General features: G+C 42.5%; 1 protein-coding gene across 1 annotated transcript in view; it reads right to left on the reverse strand.

The window, feature by feature from the left end:
- The window catches only part of CKAP2 (cytoskeleton associated protein 2), a 79,435-nt gene that overhangs the window by 26,416 nt on the left and 34,437 nt on the right, over positions 1-18,582 (reverse strand). Inside the window, exons 4-7 of the mRNA XM_053708388.1 lie at positions 14,494-15,293; positions 6,852-7,086; positions 5,281-5,451; positions 4,994-5,060 (exon numbers count right to left, since the gene is read on the reverse strand). Coding sequence (XP_053564363.1) covers positions 4,994-5,060; positions 5,281-5,451; positions 6,852-7,086; positions 14,494-15,293 — 1,273 coding nt within the window. The remainder of the gene's footprint in view (positions 1-4,993; positions 5,061-5,280; positions 5,452-6,851; positions 7,087-14,493; positions 15,294-18,582) is intronic.

Raw genomic sequence — 18,582 nt, forward strand, 5'->3', positions numbered from 1 at the left:
AAGGTAACTTCCACGGAGGAGATGAGGACATCCCCACTAGATCCGCGAACCACGTCCTTCGCAGTCACAAAGAGAGCAACCAGGATTACTCATACCCGCTCCTGCATGATGCGGGCCACCACTCACGGAAGAAGCGGTAATGGAGGAAAAAGAGGAGTTTGAACCCCCAGGGCACTGCTAGTGCATCTATTAGATCTTGACCCGCACCTGGGTAGCATGGTATTAAGGCGGGATGTCATGAGATCTCTCTGGTGTCCCCCACTTGCTGCATATCTCAGCAAACACCTCGGGATGGAGAGACCATTCCACTGGATGTAAGGATTGCCTGCTGAGAAAGTCCACACCCAGAATGTGGATTGCTGACAGCGAACAGCTGTAGGCCTTCCTTGCCAAGGAACTTCTCGTTCCCCCGTGATGGTTGATGTAAGCCACAGAGGTTATATTGTCCGATTGGAATCTGGGACGAACCCAGAGGTGGCTAAGCCTTCAAGGCCTTGAAGATTGCCCATAGTTCCAAAAATATTGATCGGGAGGGAGGACTCCTGAGTCCACAACCCCTGTGCCGTCCTGGCACCCCAAACAGCTCCCCATCCAGATAGGCTTGCGTTCATAGTCACAATCTCCCAGGATGGTCTTAAAAGGGCCAGTAAACCTAGAAAATAATGTTATATAATTCTGCACATAGTATTGCGGTTACATTTTTATTAAAAAAAAAAAAAAAAAAAGAAGTTTTTCAGACCCGTCCTCTGTGCTCTACTTAGCGGGTCTGTTTTTTATTTTTTTTTCACGGAGCGCATCTGGGCAGCGCCATTACACTCAATGTAGCTCGCTCCTGCTCTGTTTGAGAGCGAGCTACATTGAGTGTAATGGCGCGATCGGGCCGGGCTGTGACTAGACAGCTGCCCAGATGCGCTCAGTGAAAGAAAAAAAAAAAAAAAACACAAACAAAAACAGACCCGCTCAGTAGAGCACAGAGGGCGGGTCTGAAAACACCCTCTTTTAAAAAAATTTAACTGCAATATGTTGCGTAAAGCTAGCATTAATATAATTCTGCAGTATGTTATAACATTTTCTAGGTTTACTGGCCCTTTAAGAAGCATGTCCCTCGGGACAGATGATCTGGACAGAGCCACCAAGAGAGAGATTCTCTCGACCGGCTGTCGAATACAATCTGTTGAGACAGATCTGAATGAAAGCTGTTCCACTGCCTCAGCATGCAGTTGTAAAAGGTCTGAGACTGAACCTGGCAAAATGAATGATGTCCATGCAGGACACCATGAGGCTAATTACCTCCATATACTGAGCCACAGAGGGACTCAAGGAGGTCCGGAGGGCAAGACATGCCAAAGTTAGCTTGCAACGTCTCTGGTCTGTTAGAAATATCCTCATGGATATGGAGTCTATTATAGTACCCAGGAATTCCACTCTGGTACTTAGGATAAGAACTCTTTTCCAAGTTTATCTTCCATCCATGTGATTGAAGAAGATTGAGAAGGGACTCCGAGAATTCTTCCGCAAGACAAAAGGATGGTGCTTGCATCAAAATGTCATCCAAGTATGGGGCTACTGCAATACCCCGAGTTCTGGCAACGGCTAGAAGAGCCCCCAGAACCTTTGTAAAAATTCTTGGAGCAGTAGCTAGTCCAAACAGAAAGGCAATGAACGAGAAGTGCTGGTCCAGGAATGCACACCCCAGGAACTGAAAGTGTTCCCTGTGGATTGGAACATGAAGGTAAGCATCCTTCAGATCTATAGTGGTCATAAACAGGCCTTCCTGAATTAAAGGAAGGATGGACCTTATTGTCTCCATCTTGAAGGAAGGGACACTGAGAAATTTGTTTAAGCACTTTAGGTCCAGAATTGGGCGGAAAGTTCCCTCCTTCTTTGGAACCACAAAAAGGTTTGAATAAAACTCCAAACCTCTTCGATAGGCACCGGGACAACAACTCCTAAGGAGGATAGATCCCGAACGCACCCTAGAAAGGCATCCCTCTTTTCTGGTTTGGTAGACAGATTCGAGAGAAGGAAACTGCCCCATGGCAGAGGAGATTTGAAGCATATCTTGTATCCCTGAGATACCACCTCCAAGACCCACGGATCCTGTACGTCTTTGAACCAGACGTCTGAAAAAAGAAAGTCTGCCCCCTACCCGATCCCAGATCGGGGGCCGCCCCTTCATGCCGATTTGTTTTTGGCAGGCTTCTTATTCTGCTTGGATTTATTCCAGAAATGAGCCGGCTTCCAAGTACTCAGGCTTGGAGGAGGATTGTTGTCGTTGGAATTTGTCAGAATGAAAGGAACAAAAATTAAAAGATTGTCATCCCTTAGACTTGTTCTTATCTTGCAGTAGGAAGGCACACTTTCCTCTGATAACCGTAAAAATAATGGAGTCCAGGCCTGGACCAAATAAAATCTTTCCCTTGAAGGGAAGAGAAAGGAGTTTTGACTTAGAAGTCATATCCGCAGACCAAGACTTCAACCAGAGAGCCCGGCGGGCTAGGACCGCAAAGCAAGAGGCCTTTGCATTTAGGCAAATAATTAGCATGTTCGCATCAGATATGAATGAGTAATTCTCAGAGCTTTAATTCTGTCTTGAATCCTCAAGGGGGACTCCACCTCAATGAGTTCCGACAAAGTCGCACCAGTAGGTAGCCGCTCCGGCAACTGCTGGTTGAAACAAAAATCCTGTATGTTGAAACATCTTTCTCAGAAAGGTTTCCATTTTCTTATCCATCGGCTCACTGAACGAAGAATTATCCTCAAGTGGTATAGTAGTACGTATAGCAAGCGTAAAGATAGCCCTATCCACCTTAGGTTCTGGGACCAACTTTTTAAAAGTAGACGAAGGGGGGAAAGGAAGAACCAATTCTTTCCCATTTGTTCTTAATAATGTTCGTCATCTTAACCGGCACAGGAAAAGTCAAAAGGAATTTTCCCGTCTTTGAAAACTCTGTCTAATTTAGGTATCATAGGTTCTTCAGGCAGCACGGCCTCTGGAACCAAACAGACAGAACTTCCTTTAATAAAAAACGCAAGTGCTAAATTTTAAATCTAAAGGAGGGTTCCTCCACAGCAGGAGGATTAGACGCAAAGGACTCCGACCCAGAAAGTTCACCCTTTGAAGCTACAGAGGTTAACTCATCGGATTACTGGGACATAATAGCTTAATCTGATAAATATTTAGACGACTCCAGGTCAGGAGAGTAATGTTTAATATTTCTCATTTGCGTTTGTTAGAGGGAGGTAATGGATTTGTAACTGCGCTGCAAAGTCCCCAGGAAGAAGGCCCTCTCCGGATGGAGGATTAGATGTGCTACGGGGAACTGCATGTGGAGTGGATAATGTAGCAAGGGTAGCAATCTCACGGGACGCCGAGTCCTGAGAGGTAGACGGCTCAGAGGGACTAAGAGCTTTAGCAGGCTTGTCTCCCTTTTTAGACTTTATAACGGTGTTAAGACATGTGGAACAGAATTGAGTGGGCGGGAAAACCACAGCCTCCTCACAATATAAACAGGTATAATTTAGTACAGAAGGGAGTAACCTTCTAACATGTCAGAGTCCTCCATAGCTCAGGCTATACCCACAGAAGGACACATTTTTTATTATAGAAAACTGCACCTTTATACTCCCAATGGCTGGGGCATTCACCTCCTATTAGATCCAGACAGTTAACAGAGGAAACGCTCTCCTCAGGTTCAAGTCTCAGCCGGAATGGAGGAAATGAACATAGACCACACCCGATCACATGGAGTGTTATTACAAGTACAGCAAGTAATAGGAGCTGTGCAACACTTTAAAAAACAAAGTGAAACCTGTTCGTTCCAGCCAAAAAAAAAAAAAAAAAGTCTATCAGCCCAGGGGAACCCCCCCCCCCGCCAACACAAAGCGGTATGTAAATAATACACTAATTAACCACCCCCTTCAGAGGATATTAACCCTGGATCCTATCAAGGTATAAAGGAGCCACACTGACACTGTTACAGCGTTTTAGGTGTAAAAATTTAAAAACTCTTACCTCCAGGATCCATGCTGTGGAACAGAACACAGCCTCTCAAGTGTGACAGTCTTATAGCAGCGCTCCTGACATGGACTTGAGTGAAAGAAAGCAGGCAGTGAAACTTGTCAACACTGATTGCTTAGGAGCTGTTAGCAGTAGTCAAGATGGTTTTGCAGAAAAACTTATCCTGCATCTCCAGACTCTAGCTTTCATCAATACTCTCACTGAGAGGTTGACATGACTACTTAAAACTCCAGTCCTATCTTGAAGGGCAGATACCCTTTTTCAGGGACTCTCCGAATCTTCCAACACTTCGCTGCCACCTCCTAACGTGACGAAAGGCAAAGAATGACTGAGGTTAATGAGGAAGTGGGAGGGTATTTAAAGGGACAGTCAACCATAGAATTGTTATTGTTTTAAAAGATAGTTTGGATGGGGTGTCTTTGCCTCCTCCTGGTGGCCAGGTGTTGTATTTCCCAACAGTAAGGAATGAAGCTGTTGACACTCCCTATCTTAGGAAGGAAAATGGAACGAGGTCTATGATTCAGGCACAAACTAAATGCAATATATTGTTAATGCTAAACTCATTTTAATTTCAGGCTTAAAACCCCCAAAAACAAACACTTTAACTTGAGCATTTTTTTGTGTGAGTATTAGTCAGAAAACAAAAACACTGTTATTTAGTGCTTATGTAAGCAAGTGCTCCATCTGTATAACATACTAAGGAACCTGATCTCAGGGGAGGAGATAGTATTGCAAAGTTTAGAGAAAACATCTAGAAAAAAAATAAACAAACCCCATCATACATTTAAAATATTAGCCCTTTCTTCCAATGTCTATTTAATACTCTTCCCGTAGTTGTCTGGACTGATCTCATCTTACATATTGCATCCAGAGATCTGTTGTACGCAATGTACAATGATAGAAAGGACTAAAACAAATGACATTAAGGGATAGACGGAAAGCACTTGGCCAAGTACAGATAAAAATACCCACCTGCATCAGATGTAAGTTTAAGGCTTTCCAAAGCATCTGCAAGAATATTTCTCAGCTCATCTAGTGGCTTGAATGGGAAGAAAATATAAAAAAGAAATGTGTGAATTCTGTATTTTTTTTTATTCATACATTTACTTGTGAATATTCTAGAAACAATGTTATGATATACAAAATTCACATTCTTAGTTAATATGAGGTGATAACTGCTTTAAATATGATTTTTATGTAAGTAAATGGTGACATGCTCTGAGATATATTAGCAGTGTGTTCCATTATTCTTAACTTACCTGGGCACCAGCTGTTACAGCTTCTTCGCAGATTGAAATGACCTTATCAAGTTGGCCTTCACGTTTCTCAAGATGTGCTAGACATTCCCAGTACTTCGAAATCTTTTTGGCTTCTGGAACACTTTGGATCTGAGTCTCCAATATGCCAAGAATCTCTTCTTTTGGTAAATTCTTAAAGGAAAGAGGGAAGGAATTAAGAAAAATTACCAATCCAGCTATTAGATATTGTAATATTTTCAGTTGTCGAGAACCCCCCCCTCAAACAAACAACCAAAAAGAGGGATATAGTTGAGAAATAAAAGCATTAACATAGCAAGACTTACAATCAAAACAAATTCATTTACTTAAGTCTTGAAAGTGCAAGAATCTGAAAAAAAAAAAAAAAAAAAAAAAACCCAATGCAATAGACTTTAGATAAACTTTGTTCTCTTTAAGGCCCTTAATAGTTGAAAATATTACATGCTCTAATCCTTTATTTTGAAGAATATTGACCCTGCTCTGTGTGTGTAACCCCTGCAAAATGAGTTAAACACAGAAGTGCTGATTGGGACCCACAGAGCAGCAGTGTTAGTTGCACAACTTATACATAGTTATATTTTTGACCAATGTGATTACCTTGTATCTAAGCCGTTCACAGACAGACAGTCTTATGTCAAGGCTATATTATCGATCGACTTGCATTTTAGCCAATTAGTGCTGTGCCCGGCACAACTCCACAGGAGTGAGCACAACGTTACTTAGACAGCACACATTAGCAGTGTCTTGTTGTGAAAAGCTAATAAAAAAAAGCATGTGATAAGAGGCTCTCTGTAGTGGCTTAGAAACAGGCACACATTTAGAGGTTTAAAATATCACAAACTACATTAATATAACAATGCTGGTTGTGCAAAGCTATGGAATAGGTTGTAAAGGCATTATCTATCCTTTTAAACAACAATCATTTTGTTGAACACCGTCCCTTTAAGCACAGTTATAAGCAAACAAATGTTTTAACACATTGGATCATTGTCTTTCTTGCACTTATGTTCAACTTAAAGACCACTCAAAGCAGTAGAATTGTATCATTAACAAGTGCATAATAATACTTAATTTCAAATAAGCAGTAGATTTGTTTTTCTTTCATTTTTTTATTTAATTTTCTACCATTATCCGGTACCCTGTATCATGTGACAGACATCAGCCAATCACAGACTAGTATACATATACCCCGTGAGCTTGTGCACATGCTCAGTAGGATTTTGTTTCCCAAAAGTGTGAAATTATATATCTCAAAATTTGATAATGGAAGTAAATTGGAAAGGGCCTTAAACGACATGCTCTGGTTCATGAAAGGTGTAGGGAAACCATGAAAATAGTTCCAGCTACCTGAAGAAAAATCCAAACAAATTAAGTATAATAAGCACTGCACCCACCCAAAATACAAAGTGATGCTTAATTTATCAATGAGTGAAAAAATATTTCACTAATTAAATCTGTTGTGTCGCCTTCCGACAGCCGGTAAGTGCACAAAGTGAGGATCTATGTGACGGTAGAGCTGTGGCTGAGCACAGAGAAGCAAGAAACAGACGTACCTCATCTATTAGTTTCTGGCATTCAGCAAACATTTTGTGAACTTTTATAGTGAAGAGCTCCTGCTCATCTTCCTCTGCCATGGTTGCCCAGAATAATTTTGGAGTGGGCTCCTTCTGTTGCACAGGCTGTTTACTCTCTGGTTCCTCTTGCGACACTTCACATGTATTGGACGTCATCACTTTTGTGGGAGGTCTCTTAGTTACCTTTGCCGCTTTCCATTCAGCTAGACGAGCCCTAAATTAAAAATAACCAAACTATAGATTATAATGCCCACAGGGGGAGACAACTCCGATTTCAATATGCAAACAGTAGATGAAGATAGCCATGAACTTTATGATCATTTTTAAAAAGGAAAACAGAATTTATGCTTACCTGATAAATTACTTTCTCCAACGATGTGTCCGGTCCACGGCGTCATCCTTACTTGTGGGAATATCTCTTCCCCAACAGGAAATGGCAAAGAGTCCCAGCAAAGCTGGCCATATAGTCCCTCCTAGGCTCCGCCCACCCCAGTCATTCGACCGACGGACAGGAGGAAAAATATAGGAGAAACCATATGGTACCGTGGTGACTGTAGTTAGAGAAAATAATTCATCAGACCTGATTAAAAAACCAGGGCGGGCCGTGGACCGGACACACCGTTGGAGAAAGTAATTTATCAGGTAAGCATAAATTCTGTTTTCTCCAACATTGGTGTGTCCGGTCCACGGCGTCATCCTTACTTGTGGGAACCAATACCAAAGCTTTAGGACACGGATGAAGGGAGGGAGCAAATCAGGTTACCTAAACGGAAGGCACCACGGCTTGCAAAACCTTTCTCCCAAAAATAGCCTCCGAAGAAGCAAAAGTATCAAATTTGTAAAATTTGGCAAAAGTGTGCAGTGAAGACCAAGTCGCTGCCTTACATATCTGATCAACAGAAGCCTCGTTCTTGAAGGCCCATGTGGAAGCCACAGCCCTAGTGGAGTGAGCTGTGATTCTTTCAGGAGGCTGCCGTCCGGCAGTCTCGTAAGCCAATCGGATGATGCTTTTAAGCCAAAAGGAAAGAGAGGTAGAAGTCTCTTTTTGACCTCTCCTTTTACCAGAATAGACGACAAACAGAGAAGATGTTTGTCTGAAATCTTTTGTAGCTTCTAAATAGAATTTTAGAGCACGGACTACATCTAAATTGTGTAGCAAACGTTCCTTCTTTGAAACTGGATTCGGACACAAAGAAGGTACAACTATCTCCTGGTTAATATTCTTGTTGGAAACAACCTTTGGAAGAAAACCAGGCTTAGTACGCAAAACAACCTTATCTGAATGGAACACCAGATAGGGCGGAGTACACTGCAGAGCAGATAACTCTGAAACTCTTCTAGCAGAAGAAATAGCAACCAAAAACAAGACTTTCCAAGATAATAACTTAATATCTATGGAATGTAGAGGTTCAAACGGAACCCCTTGAAGAACTGAAAGAACTAGATTTAGACTCCAGGGAGGAGTCAAAGGTCTGTAAACAGGCTTGATTCTAACCAGAGCCTGAACAAATGCTTGAACATCTGGCACAGCTGCCAGTCGTTTGTGTAGTAAGACAGATAAAGCAGAAATCTGTCCTTTTAGAGAACTCGCAGATAATCCTTTATCCAAACCTTCCTGCAGAAAGGAAAGAATCTTAGGAATTTTTATCTTATTCCATGGGAATCCCTTGGATTCACACCAACAGATATATCTTTTCCATATTTTATGGTAAATCTTTCTAGTCACTGGTTTTCTGGCCTGAACCAGAGTATCTATCACAGAATCTGAAAACCCACGCTTTGATAGAATCAAGCGTTCAATCTCCAAGCCGTCAGCTGGAGGGAGACCAGATTTGGATGTTCGAATGGACCCTGAACAAGAAGGTCCTGTCTCAAAGGTAGCTTCCATGGTGGAACCAATGACATTCACCAGGTCTGCATACCAAGTCCTGCGTGGCCACGCAGGAGCTATCAAGATCACCAAGGCCCTCTCCGGTTTGATCCTGGCTACCAGCCTGGGAATGAGAGGAAACGGTGGAAACACATAAGCTAGGTTGAAGGTCCAAGGTGCTACTAGTGCATCCACTAGAGTCGCCTTGGGATCCCTGGATCTGGACCCGTAGCAAGGAACCTTGAAGTTCTGAAGAGACGCCATCAGATCCATGTCTGGAATGCCCCATAATTGAGTCAACTGGGCAAAGATCTCCGGGTGGAGTTCCATCTCCCCCGGATGGAATGTCTGACGACTCAGATAATCCGCTTCCCAGTTTTCTACACCTGGGATGTGGATCGCAGATAGATGGCAGGAGTGATCCTCCGCCCATTGTATTATTTTGGTCACTTCTTTCATCGCTAAGGAACTCCTTGTTCCCCCCTGATGATTGATATACGCAACAGTCGTCATGTTGTCTGATTGGAATCTTATGAATCTGGCCTTTGCAAGCTGAGGCCAAGCCCTGAGAGCATTGAATATCACTCTTAGTTCCAGAATGTTTATCGGGAGAAGAGACTCTTCCCGAGACCATAGTCCCTGAGCTTTCAGGGGTTCCCAGACCGTGCCCCAGCCCACTAGGCTGGCGTCGGTTGTGACAATGACCCACTCTGGTCCGCGGAAGCTCATTCCCTGGGATAGATGGTCCAGGGTCAGCCACCAACGGAGTGAATCTCTGGTCTTCTGATCTACTTGAATCACTGGAGACAAGTCTGTATAGTCCCCATTCCACTGTTTGAGCATGCACAGTTGTAATGGTCTTAGATGAATTCGTGCAAAAGGAACTATGTCCATTGCTGCAACCATCAACCCTACTACTTCCATGCACTGAGCTACGGAAGGACATGGAACAGAGCGAAGAACTTGACAAGCGCTTAGAAGTTTTGACTTTCTGACATCTGTCAGAAAAATCCTCATTTCTAAGGAATCTATTATTGTTCCCAAGAAGGGAACTCTTGTTGACGGAGACAGAACTTTTTTCTATGTTCACCTTCCATCCGTGAGGTCTGAGAAAGGCCAGAACGATGTCTGTATGAGCCTTTGCTTTTGAAAGGGACGACGCTTGTATTAGAATGTCGTCCAAGTACGGTACTACTGCAATGCCCCTCGGTCTTAAAACCGCTAGAAGGGACCCGAGTACCTTTGTGAAAATCCTTGGAGCAGTGGCTAACCCGAATGGGAGGGCCACAAACTGGTAATGTTTGTCCAGAAAGGCGAACCTTAGGAACTGATGATGTTCTTTGTGGATAGGAATATGTAGGTACGCATCCTTTAGGTCCACGGTAGTCATAAATTGACCTTCCTGGATAGTGGGTAGAATCGTTCGAATGGTTTCCATTTTGAACGATGGTACCCTGAGAAATTTGTTTAGGATCTTTAAATCGAGAATTGGTCTGAAGGTTCCCTCTTTTTTGGGAACTACGAACAGATTTGAGTAAAATCCCATTCCTTGTTCCGTCCTTGGAACAGGGTGTATTACTCCCATCTTTAACAGGTCTTCTACACAATATAAGAACGCCTGTCTCTTTATTTGGTTTAAGGATAAGTGAGACATGTGGAACCTTCCCCTTGGGGGTAGTTCCCTGAATTCCAGAAGATAACCCTGAGAAACTATTTCTAGTGCCCAGGGATCCTGAACATCTCTTGCCCAAGCCTGAGCAAAGAGAGAGAGTCTGCCCCCTACTAGATCCGGTCCCGGATCGGGGGCTACTCCTTCATGCTGTTTTGTTAGCAGCAGCAGGCTTTTTGGCCTGCTTACCCTTGCATAGGTTTCCAGGCTGGTTTGGGCTGTGAGGCATTACCCTCTTGCTTAGAGGATGCAGAATTAGAGGCCGGTCCGTTCCTGAAATTGCGAAAGGAACGAAAATTAGACTTATTCTTGGCCTTGAAAGGCCTATCTTGTGGAAGGGCGTGGCCCTTTCCCCCAGTGATGTCTGAGATAATCTCTTTCAATTCTGGCCCAAAGAGAGTTTTACCTTTGAAAGGGATGTTAAGCAATTTTGTCTTGGATGATACATCCGCTGACCAAGACTTTAGCCAAAGCGCTCTGCGCGCCACAATTGCAAACCCTGAATTTTTCGCCGCTAATCTAGCTAATTGCAAAGCGGCATCCAAAATAAAGGAGTTAGCCAACTTAAGTGCGTGAACTCTGTCCATAACCTCCTCATATGGAGTCTCTCTACTGAGCGACTTTTCTAGTTCCTCGAACCAGAACCACGCTGCTGTAGTGACAGGAACAATGCACGAAATGGGTTGTAGGAGGTAACCTTGCTGTACAAAAATCTTTTTAAGCAAACCTAATTTTTTTATCCATAGGATCTTTGAAAGCACAACTATCCTCGATAGGAATAGTAGTTCGCTTGTTTAGAGTAGAAACTGCCCCCTCGACCTTAGGGACTGTCTGCCATAAGTCCTTTCTGGGGTCGACCATAGGAAATAATTTCTTAAATATAGGGGGGGGGGGGGGGGGGGAAACAAAAAGGTATGCCGGGCTTCTCCCACTCCTTATTCACTATGTCCGCCACCCGCTTGGGTATAGGAAAAACGTCGGGGTGCACCGGAACCTCTAGAAACTTGTCCATCTTGCATAATTTCTCTGGAATGACCAAGTTGTCACAATCATCCAGAGTAGATAACACCTCCTTAAGCAGTGCGCGCGGAGATGTTCTAATTTAAATTTAAAATGTCACAACATCAGCTTCAGCTTGTTGAGAAATTTTTCCTGAATCTGAAATTTCCCCATCTGACAAAACTCCCTCATGGCCACTTCAGATAGGTGTGAGGGTATGACAGAACAATTATTATCAGCGCCTTCCTGCTCTTCAGTGTTTAAAACAGAGCAATCGCGCTTTCTCTGATATGCAGGCATTTTGGATAAAATATTTGCTATGGAGTTATCCATTACAGCCGCCAATTGTTGCATGGTAATAAGCATTGGCGCGCTAGATGCACTAGGGGCCTCCTGCGTGGGCAAAACTGGTGTAGACACAGTAGGAGAATGTAGTATCATGTCTACTCCCCTCATCTGAGGAATCATCTTGGGCAATTTCATTATCTGTGGCAGTATTGTCCTTACTTTGTTTGGACGCTATGGCACAATTATCACACAATTTTGAATGGGGAGACACATTGGCTTTCATACATATAGAACATAGCTTATCCGAAGGCACAGACATGTTAAACAGGCTTAAACTTGTCAATAAAGAACAAAAACAGTTTTAAAACAAAACAGTTACTGTCTCTTTAAATTTTAAACAGAGTACACTTTATTACTGAATATGTGAAAAAGTATGAAGGAATTGTTCAAAATTTACCAAAATTTCACCACAGTGTCTTAAAGCATTAAACGTATTGCATACCAATTTTCAGAGCTTTAACCCTTAAAATAACGGAACCGGAGCCGTTTACAAAATTAACCCCTATACAGTCCCAGCTACAGTCTTTGCTGTGACCTAACCAAGCCCAGAGGGGAATACGATACCAAATGATGCCTTCTAGAAACTTTTCCAACTATTTTCAGGTCCTCACACATGCATCTGCATGTCTTGCTCTCAAAAACAACTGCGCAATAATGGCACGAAAATGAGGCTCAGCCTACAACTGAGAAGGCCCTTCCTGACTGGAAAAGGTGTCTAACATAGTGCCTGACGTTAAAAAACGTTCCAAGTTTATAAATGTGAAATACCAGCATAAACATGTATAAAATGTCCAAATAAAGCAATCGATTTAGCCCATAAAAGTGTCTACCAGTTTTATAGTCCATATTAAGCCCTTTATTCTGTTGAAACTAAGAAAATGGCTTACCGGTCCCCATGAGGGGAAATGACAGCCTTCCAGCATTACACAGTCTTGTTAGAAATATGGCTAGTCATACCTTAAGCAGAAAAGTCTGCTAACTGTTTCCCCCAACTGAAGTTACTTCATCTCAACAGTCCTATGTGGAAACAGCAATCGATTTTAGTTACTGTCTGCTAAAATTATCTTCCTCTCACAAACAGAAATCTTCATCTTTTTCTGTTTCAGAGTAAATAGTACATACCAGCACTATTTTAAAATAACAAACTCTTGATAGTAGAATAAAAAAACTACATTTAAACACCACATACTCTTAACCATCTCCGTGGAGATGTTGCCTGTGCAACGGCAAAGAGAATGACTGGGGTGGGCGGAGCCTAGGAGGGACTATATGGCCAGCTTTGCTGGGACTCTTTGCCATTTCCTGTTGGGGAAGAGATATTCCCACAAGTAAGGATGACGCTGTGGACCGGACACACCAATGTTGGAGAAATTAATGTTGTTTATTATTAAAACAAACAAATATATATTTCATGATCCCTACACATTTTACTCAAAGATTTAAGCTGCAGTACAACATATATTAGCCACCCTCCTCCAGTCACTAGGTCAGACTTCACTTTACTGGAAACAATAGTGTCAAATTATCCAGCTTTCTACTTGTGCACGTTTATGGAGCAGTGCTTCTTTAGAATGTGCGTTTCTGGTACTGTGACTTACTGTTGAGAAGGCTACAAGCACAATTTACTGTAGATCTCAATACAAGATGCTGCAGCCATTTTATTGTAATTGAAGCATACCTAAAGTAGTAACCATCTTTCTGACCTCTTAAAAGGGACATTCTAGCCAAAATTGGAATCAACATGGATACATTTCAGTTTTGAACAGAAGCATTTTTGCAATATACATGTATTAGCTATTGCTTTTAGTAGAAGCATTTTTGCCGTTTCAAATGTGTATTTAAATATGCTCCATGCACCAGCATTTAATACAGAGCACTTGCTCAGGGAGCCTAAGGGACTTGTATCATGCCAGCAAATAACAGATTGAGTCATTACCAGATGATACAAGTACCACTGGTGCTCTAAGCAGTTGCAGTATTTAAAATGCTGGTACACTGAGAATATCCAGCTATGCTTAACATGCATGTGCAGAGAAAAAGCATTTTTGGCAAATAGGTTTCTATATTTAAATATGTAATTCATCTATGTGCATTTTAATTTTGACCGGAATGCCCCTTTAAGGCCGACATCCTCAAACGTGTCCCCCCAGAGGTTTTGGAACTACATTTCCCATAATGCTCAGCCAGCTGATATGCTGGCTGAGCATCATGGGAAATGTAGTTCCAAAACCTCTGGGGGGGACACGTTTGAGGATGTCTGTCTTAAAGGGACATGAAATCCACTTTTTTTCCCTTTCATGATTCAGATAGAGTACAATTTTAAAAACTACTTTCTAATTTACTTATATTATTTAATATGCTTCCTTCTCTTGTTATTTGCTGAAAGGTTTATCTAGGCAAGCTCAGGATCAGCAGAGAAACTAGGTTCTAGGGGTAATTAATATATAATATACACACTTTTTTTTTTCTTTTTTTTTTTTTTTATTGGCTCACCCATGTGTTCAGTTAGAAACCAGTAGTGCATTGCTGCTCCTTGATAACAAGAGAATGAAACCAATTAGATAATAGAAGTAAATTAGAAAGTGGTTTAGAATTGTATTTTCTATCTGAATCATGAAATCATTTTTTTGAGTTTCATGTACCTTTAAGGTGTTCTGTTAAACTGCAATGCCAAAGTTGTAATCAGAAATCCAGTCATAAAGCTTTGCAAATATTCCAGCATAACAAATACTTACTTTCGTTCTTCAGCAGTCTCTTTTGCTTTTGGGAATTTATTAACAGGAGCAACTGGCTGTGAAGTAGTTTTTCTATGCTGAGGAGCAGGCCTTGCACTTTGTGGACCAGCCACAGTCCTCCTCCTGTTCAAATCAGTTTGTGGCATCACGTGCCCAGTTGGCTTTGGGTTTCTGGTAGGACCTGGTTTCTGCAGTACATTTACACCAACAGACTTTATTTGGCTTTGTGAAGTAGTGTAGACCTTTGTAGTTCCGAGTTCTGGCCTGTTCTTTACAACATTAGATGTTCTCAACTGTGATCTTGTGTTGGAAGGAGCAGGGACACTTTGCCTGGTAGATCCAACTGCAGCAGATTTAGGAACTTGCTTAACAGCAACATTTGAGGTTGGTCTGCTGGGTGCAGTCTTGGAAGAATTTACTTGCTGCTTTTTATCCTGTGTAGAACTGTTGGTCTCATTGCCATCAGAGGGCTTCCTAAAGGAGTTAATCTTTGATTGGACAACCTTACCACGATATGTACCAAGCACGGGTTTAGCAGGTTTCTCTGGTAGTTTGTTAGCCTTAGCATTTATTTTTTCATCTATCAGCTGTTTTTCTTTAAAAAATTTTGATTTTAAGAAAGACTGGCTAACGGACACGCCTCTAGTCTCCTTCCTCTCTCCTTTTGTTACCACTGTATTAACAGAAATAGGATTCTTTTTTACTGCAAGATCTATGTGCAAAGCAGATCTCTGAAGGCTGCTTTGTCTATGAACAGGCGCACTTTTGCTTCTGGCAGATACAATATTCTCTTTATTAACCTGTGCGAAAGGGGGGAAAAAAAAATCCAGAAAACAAGAAGTCAGGCATTTAGCATTGTGATACGCCAAAAAAAAAGCTAGAGACTGTATTTAGCCAAGTAGATATGGAGAGGCCATTTCAACAGTTAGTAATATGGGGATCATTGTAGGATCACCTGTATTAGGTTACGAAGCATTCATAATATAATAAAATGTTCTGTATTAAATTGCATGCATGGGTTTTATAGCTTGGACTTCTGATACTGGCCCCATCTTGTATTAAAGGGATAGTAAACCCAAAAAATAATTTTCAACTCATTCAAAACTTCTTTTTATAATAAAGCCTTTTGTAATTGGGACCTTTGTACAGTTTTCTTTCCATTTCTTGAAATTTTAATTGAAACATTTTGCGCCAAACCCATTTTCTACTACTTATTATGCAGCATGTTACGATGTTCTACCTAGGTAGAAACATTATGGCGGCCCGCATGCGCAATTAAACTATTTACATTGATAGCACATGCGCAGACTCGCCCCCCTGTCTCCAGCAGCGCTTTCAGCAGTCTACTGAGAGGAGACAGGAACACAAGTTACTAGAGCGGCATCTCTAGCCACCTGACAGATTTGTATTACAGTATCTCAGAAACCGGCCGGCATCAACAGTGTGTATGCTCCGATTCTTCCCTGTTTGTGATTAAGTGCATCTGTGCTTGTGACATTCACAGCATGAGTATGAGCGCTCTGTTTATTTACACTGTCGGACTCATCTCCCCCTCCCTCTTGCTGTGTTTGCTTTCATGTGGAATTGGAGCCCTCTCTAATCAAACACAGCAAGGGAGAGATAACCCGGACAGTTTAAATAAACAGAGCTTTCACACTGCTGCTGTATTCAAAGTCTGAACTTGAAGCAAAGATGCACTTAATCACAGTCCGTGAAGAATTCTAGTATAAACGCTGCTCTCGTTAGTGTAGGGCTGAACTGGGACAAAAGCAGCAGCAAAGTCTTGCACAGCTAGTCTCAGCTAAGGTTATTTTATTATTCCCTGTCTCCTCTCATTTGCCTGTGTGAAGCTCAAGCTGCCCCTGCAATACAGATGAATAGGCTGTGTGAACAGCTGTACAATGCATTAACATCGAGACTGCGCATGCGATGTTGACTGAAGGCAATATTGAAATGAAGGGATCCAGCCACTTCACCATTGGTTGGGGAGCGGATGCTGGATTACATAAGCCATGCCTCATTTTATGGGCAGTCATTACTGCTCATTTCATGATAGTTTATTGCTAAAAAATAAGGTATGTAAAAGCTTAATTTTGTCTTAAAAACTGTTTAATTTAATTGCATTTATAATAGTCATAGATACCACCTTAGGTAGAAAACCAGGTTTGGTACGTAACACTACCTTATCTGCATGAAAAATGAGATAAGGGGAATCACATTGTAAAGCAGATAACTCCGAAACTCTTCGAGCAGAGGAGATAGTTACTAAAAACAGAACTTTCCAAGATAAGAGCTTAATATCTATGGAATGCAAAGGTTCAAACGGAACCCCTTGAAGAACTAAATTTAAACTCCATGGCGGAGCAACAGCTTTAAACACAGGCTTGATTCTGACTAAAGCCTGACAAAACGCCTGCACGTCTGGAACCTCAGCCAGACGTTTGTGCAAAACAATAGACAGAGCAGAAATCTGTCCCTTTAAGGAACTCGCTGACAAACCCTTCTTCAATCCATCTTGGAGAAAAGATAATATCCTAGGAATCCTGACCTTACTCCATGAGTAACCCTTGGATTCACACCAATGAAGATATTTACACCATATCTTATGATAGATTTTCCTGGTGACAGGCTTTCGCGGCTGTATTAAGGTATCAATGACCGACTCGGAGAAACCACGCTTTGATAAAATCAAGCGGTCAATCTCCAAGCAGTCAGCCGCAGAGAAATTAGATTTGGATGGTTGAAAGGACCATGAAGTAGAAGGTCCTGTCTCAGAGGCAGAGTCCATGGTGGAAAGGATGACATGTCCACCAGATCTGCATACCAAGTCCTGCGTGGCCATGCAGGTGCTATCAAAAATCACTGATGCTCTCTCCTGCTTGACCTTGGCAATCAGACGAGGGAGCAGAGGAAACACATAAGCCAGGTTGAAGGACCAAGGTGCTGCTAGAGCATCTATCAGCGCTGCCTTGGGATCCCTGGACCTGGATCCGTAACAAGGAAGCTTGGCATTCTGACGAGACGCCATCAGATCCAGTTCTGGTTTGCCCCAACGTTGAATCAACTGTGCAAACACCTCCGGATGGAGCTCCCAATCCCGCGGATGAAAAGTCTGACGACTTAGAAAATCTGCCTCCCAGTTCTCTACTCCTGGGATATGGATAGCCGATAGATGGCAAGAGTGAATCTCTGCCCATCGAATTATCTTTGAAACCTCCAACATCGCTAGGGAATTCCTTGTTCCCCCTTGATGGTTGATGTAAGCTACAGTCGTGATGTTGTCCGACAGAAATCTGATGAACCTCACTGCCGCTAGCCGAGGCCAAGGCTGAAGAGCATTGAATATCGCTCTTCGTTCCAGAATGTTTATCGGAAGGAGTGCCTCCTCCTGAGTCCACGACCCCTGAGCCTTCAGAGAATTCCAGACTGCACCCCAGCCCAGAAGGCTGGCATCTGTTACTATTGTCCAATCTGGCCTGCGGAAGGTCATACCTTTGGACAGATGGACCCGAGATAGCCACCAGAGAAGAGAATCCCTGGTCTCTTGATCCAGATTTAGTAGAGGGGACAAATCTGTGTAATCCCCTTTCCACTGACTGAGTATGCAAAGTTGCAGCGGGCTGAGATGTAGGCGGGCAAACGGAACTATGTCCATTGCCGCTACCATTAAGCCGATTACTTCCATACACTGAGCCACTGAAGGGCGAGAAGTAGAATAAAGAACACGGCAGGAATTTAGAAGAAGTTTTGACAACCTGTCCTCTGTCAGGTAAATCCTCATTTCTACAGAGTCTATCAGAGTTCCCAGGAAGGAAACTCTTGTGAGAGGGGATAGAGAACTCTTCTTTACGTTCACTTTCCACCCATGAGACCTCAGGAATGCCAGAACAATGTCCGTATGGGACTTGGCAATTTGGAAATTCGACGCCTGTATCAGAATGTCGTCTAAGTAAGGGGCTACTGCTATGCCCCGCGGCCTTAGGACCGCCAGAAGTGACCCCAGAACCTTCGTAAAGATTCTTGGTGCCGTAGCTAACCCAAAGGGAAGAGCCACAAACTGGTAATGCCCGTCTAGGAAGGCGAACCTGA

The sequence above is a fragment of the Bombina bombina genome, chromosome 3 (genome assembly GCF_027579735.1).
Source record: "Bombina bombina isolate aBomBom1 chromosome 3, aBomBom1.pri, whole genome shotgun sequence".
NCBI lineage: Eukaryota > Metazoa > Chordata > Amphibia > Anura > Bombinatoridae > Bombina > Bombina bombina.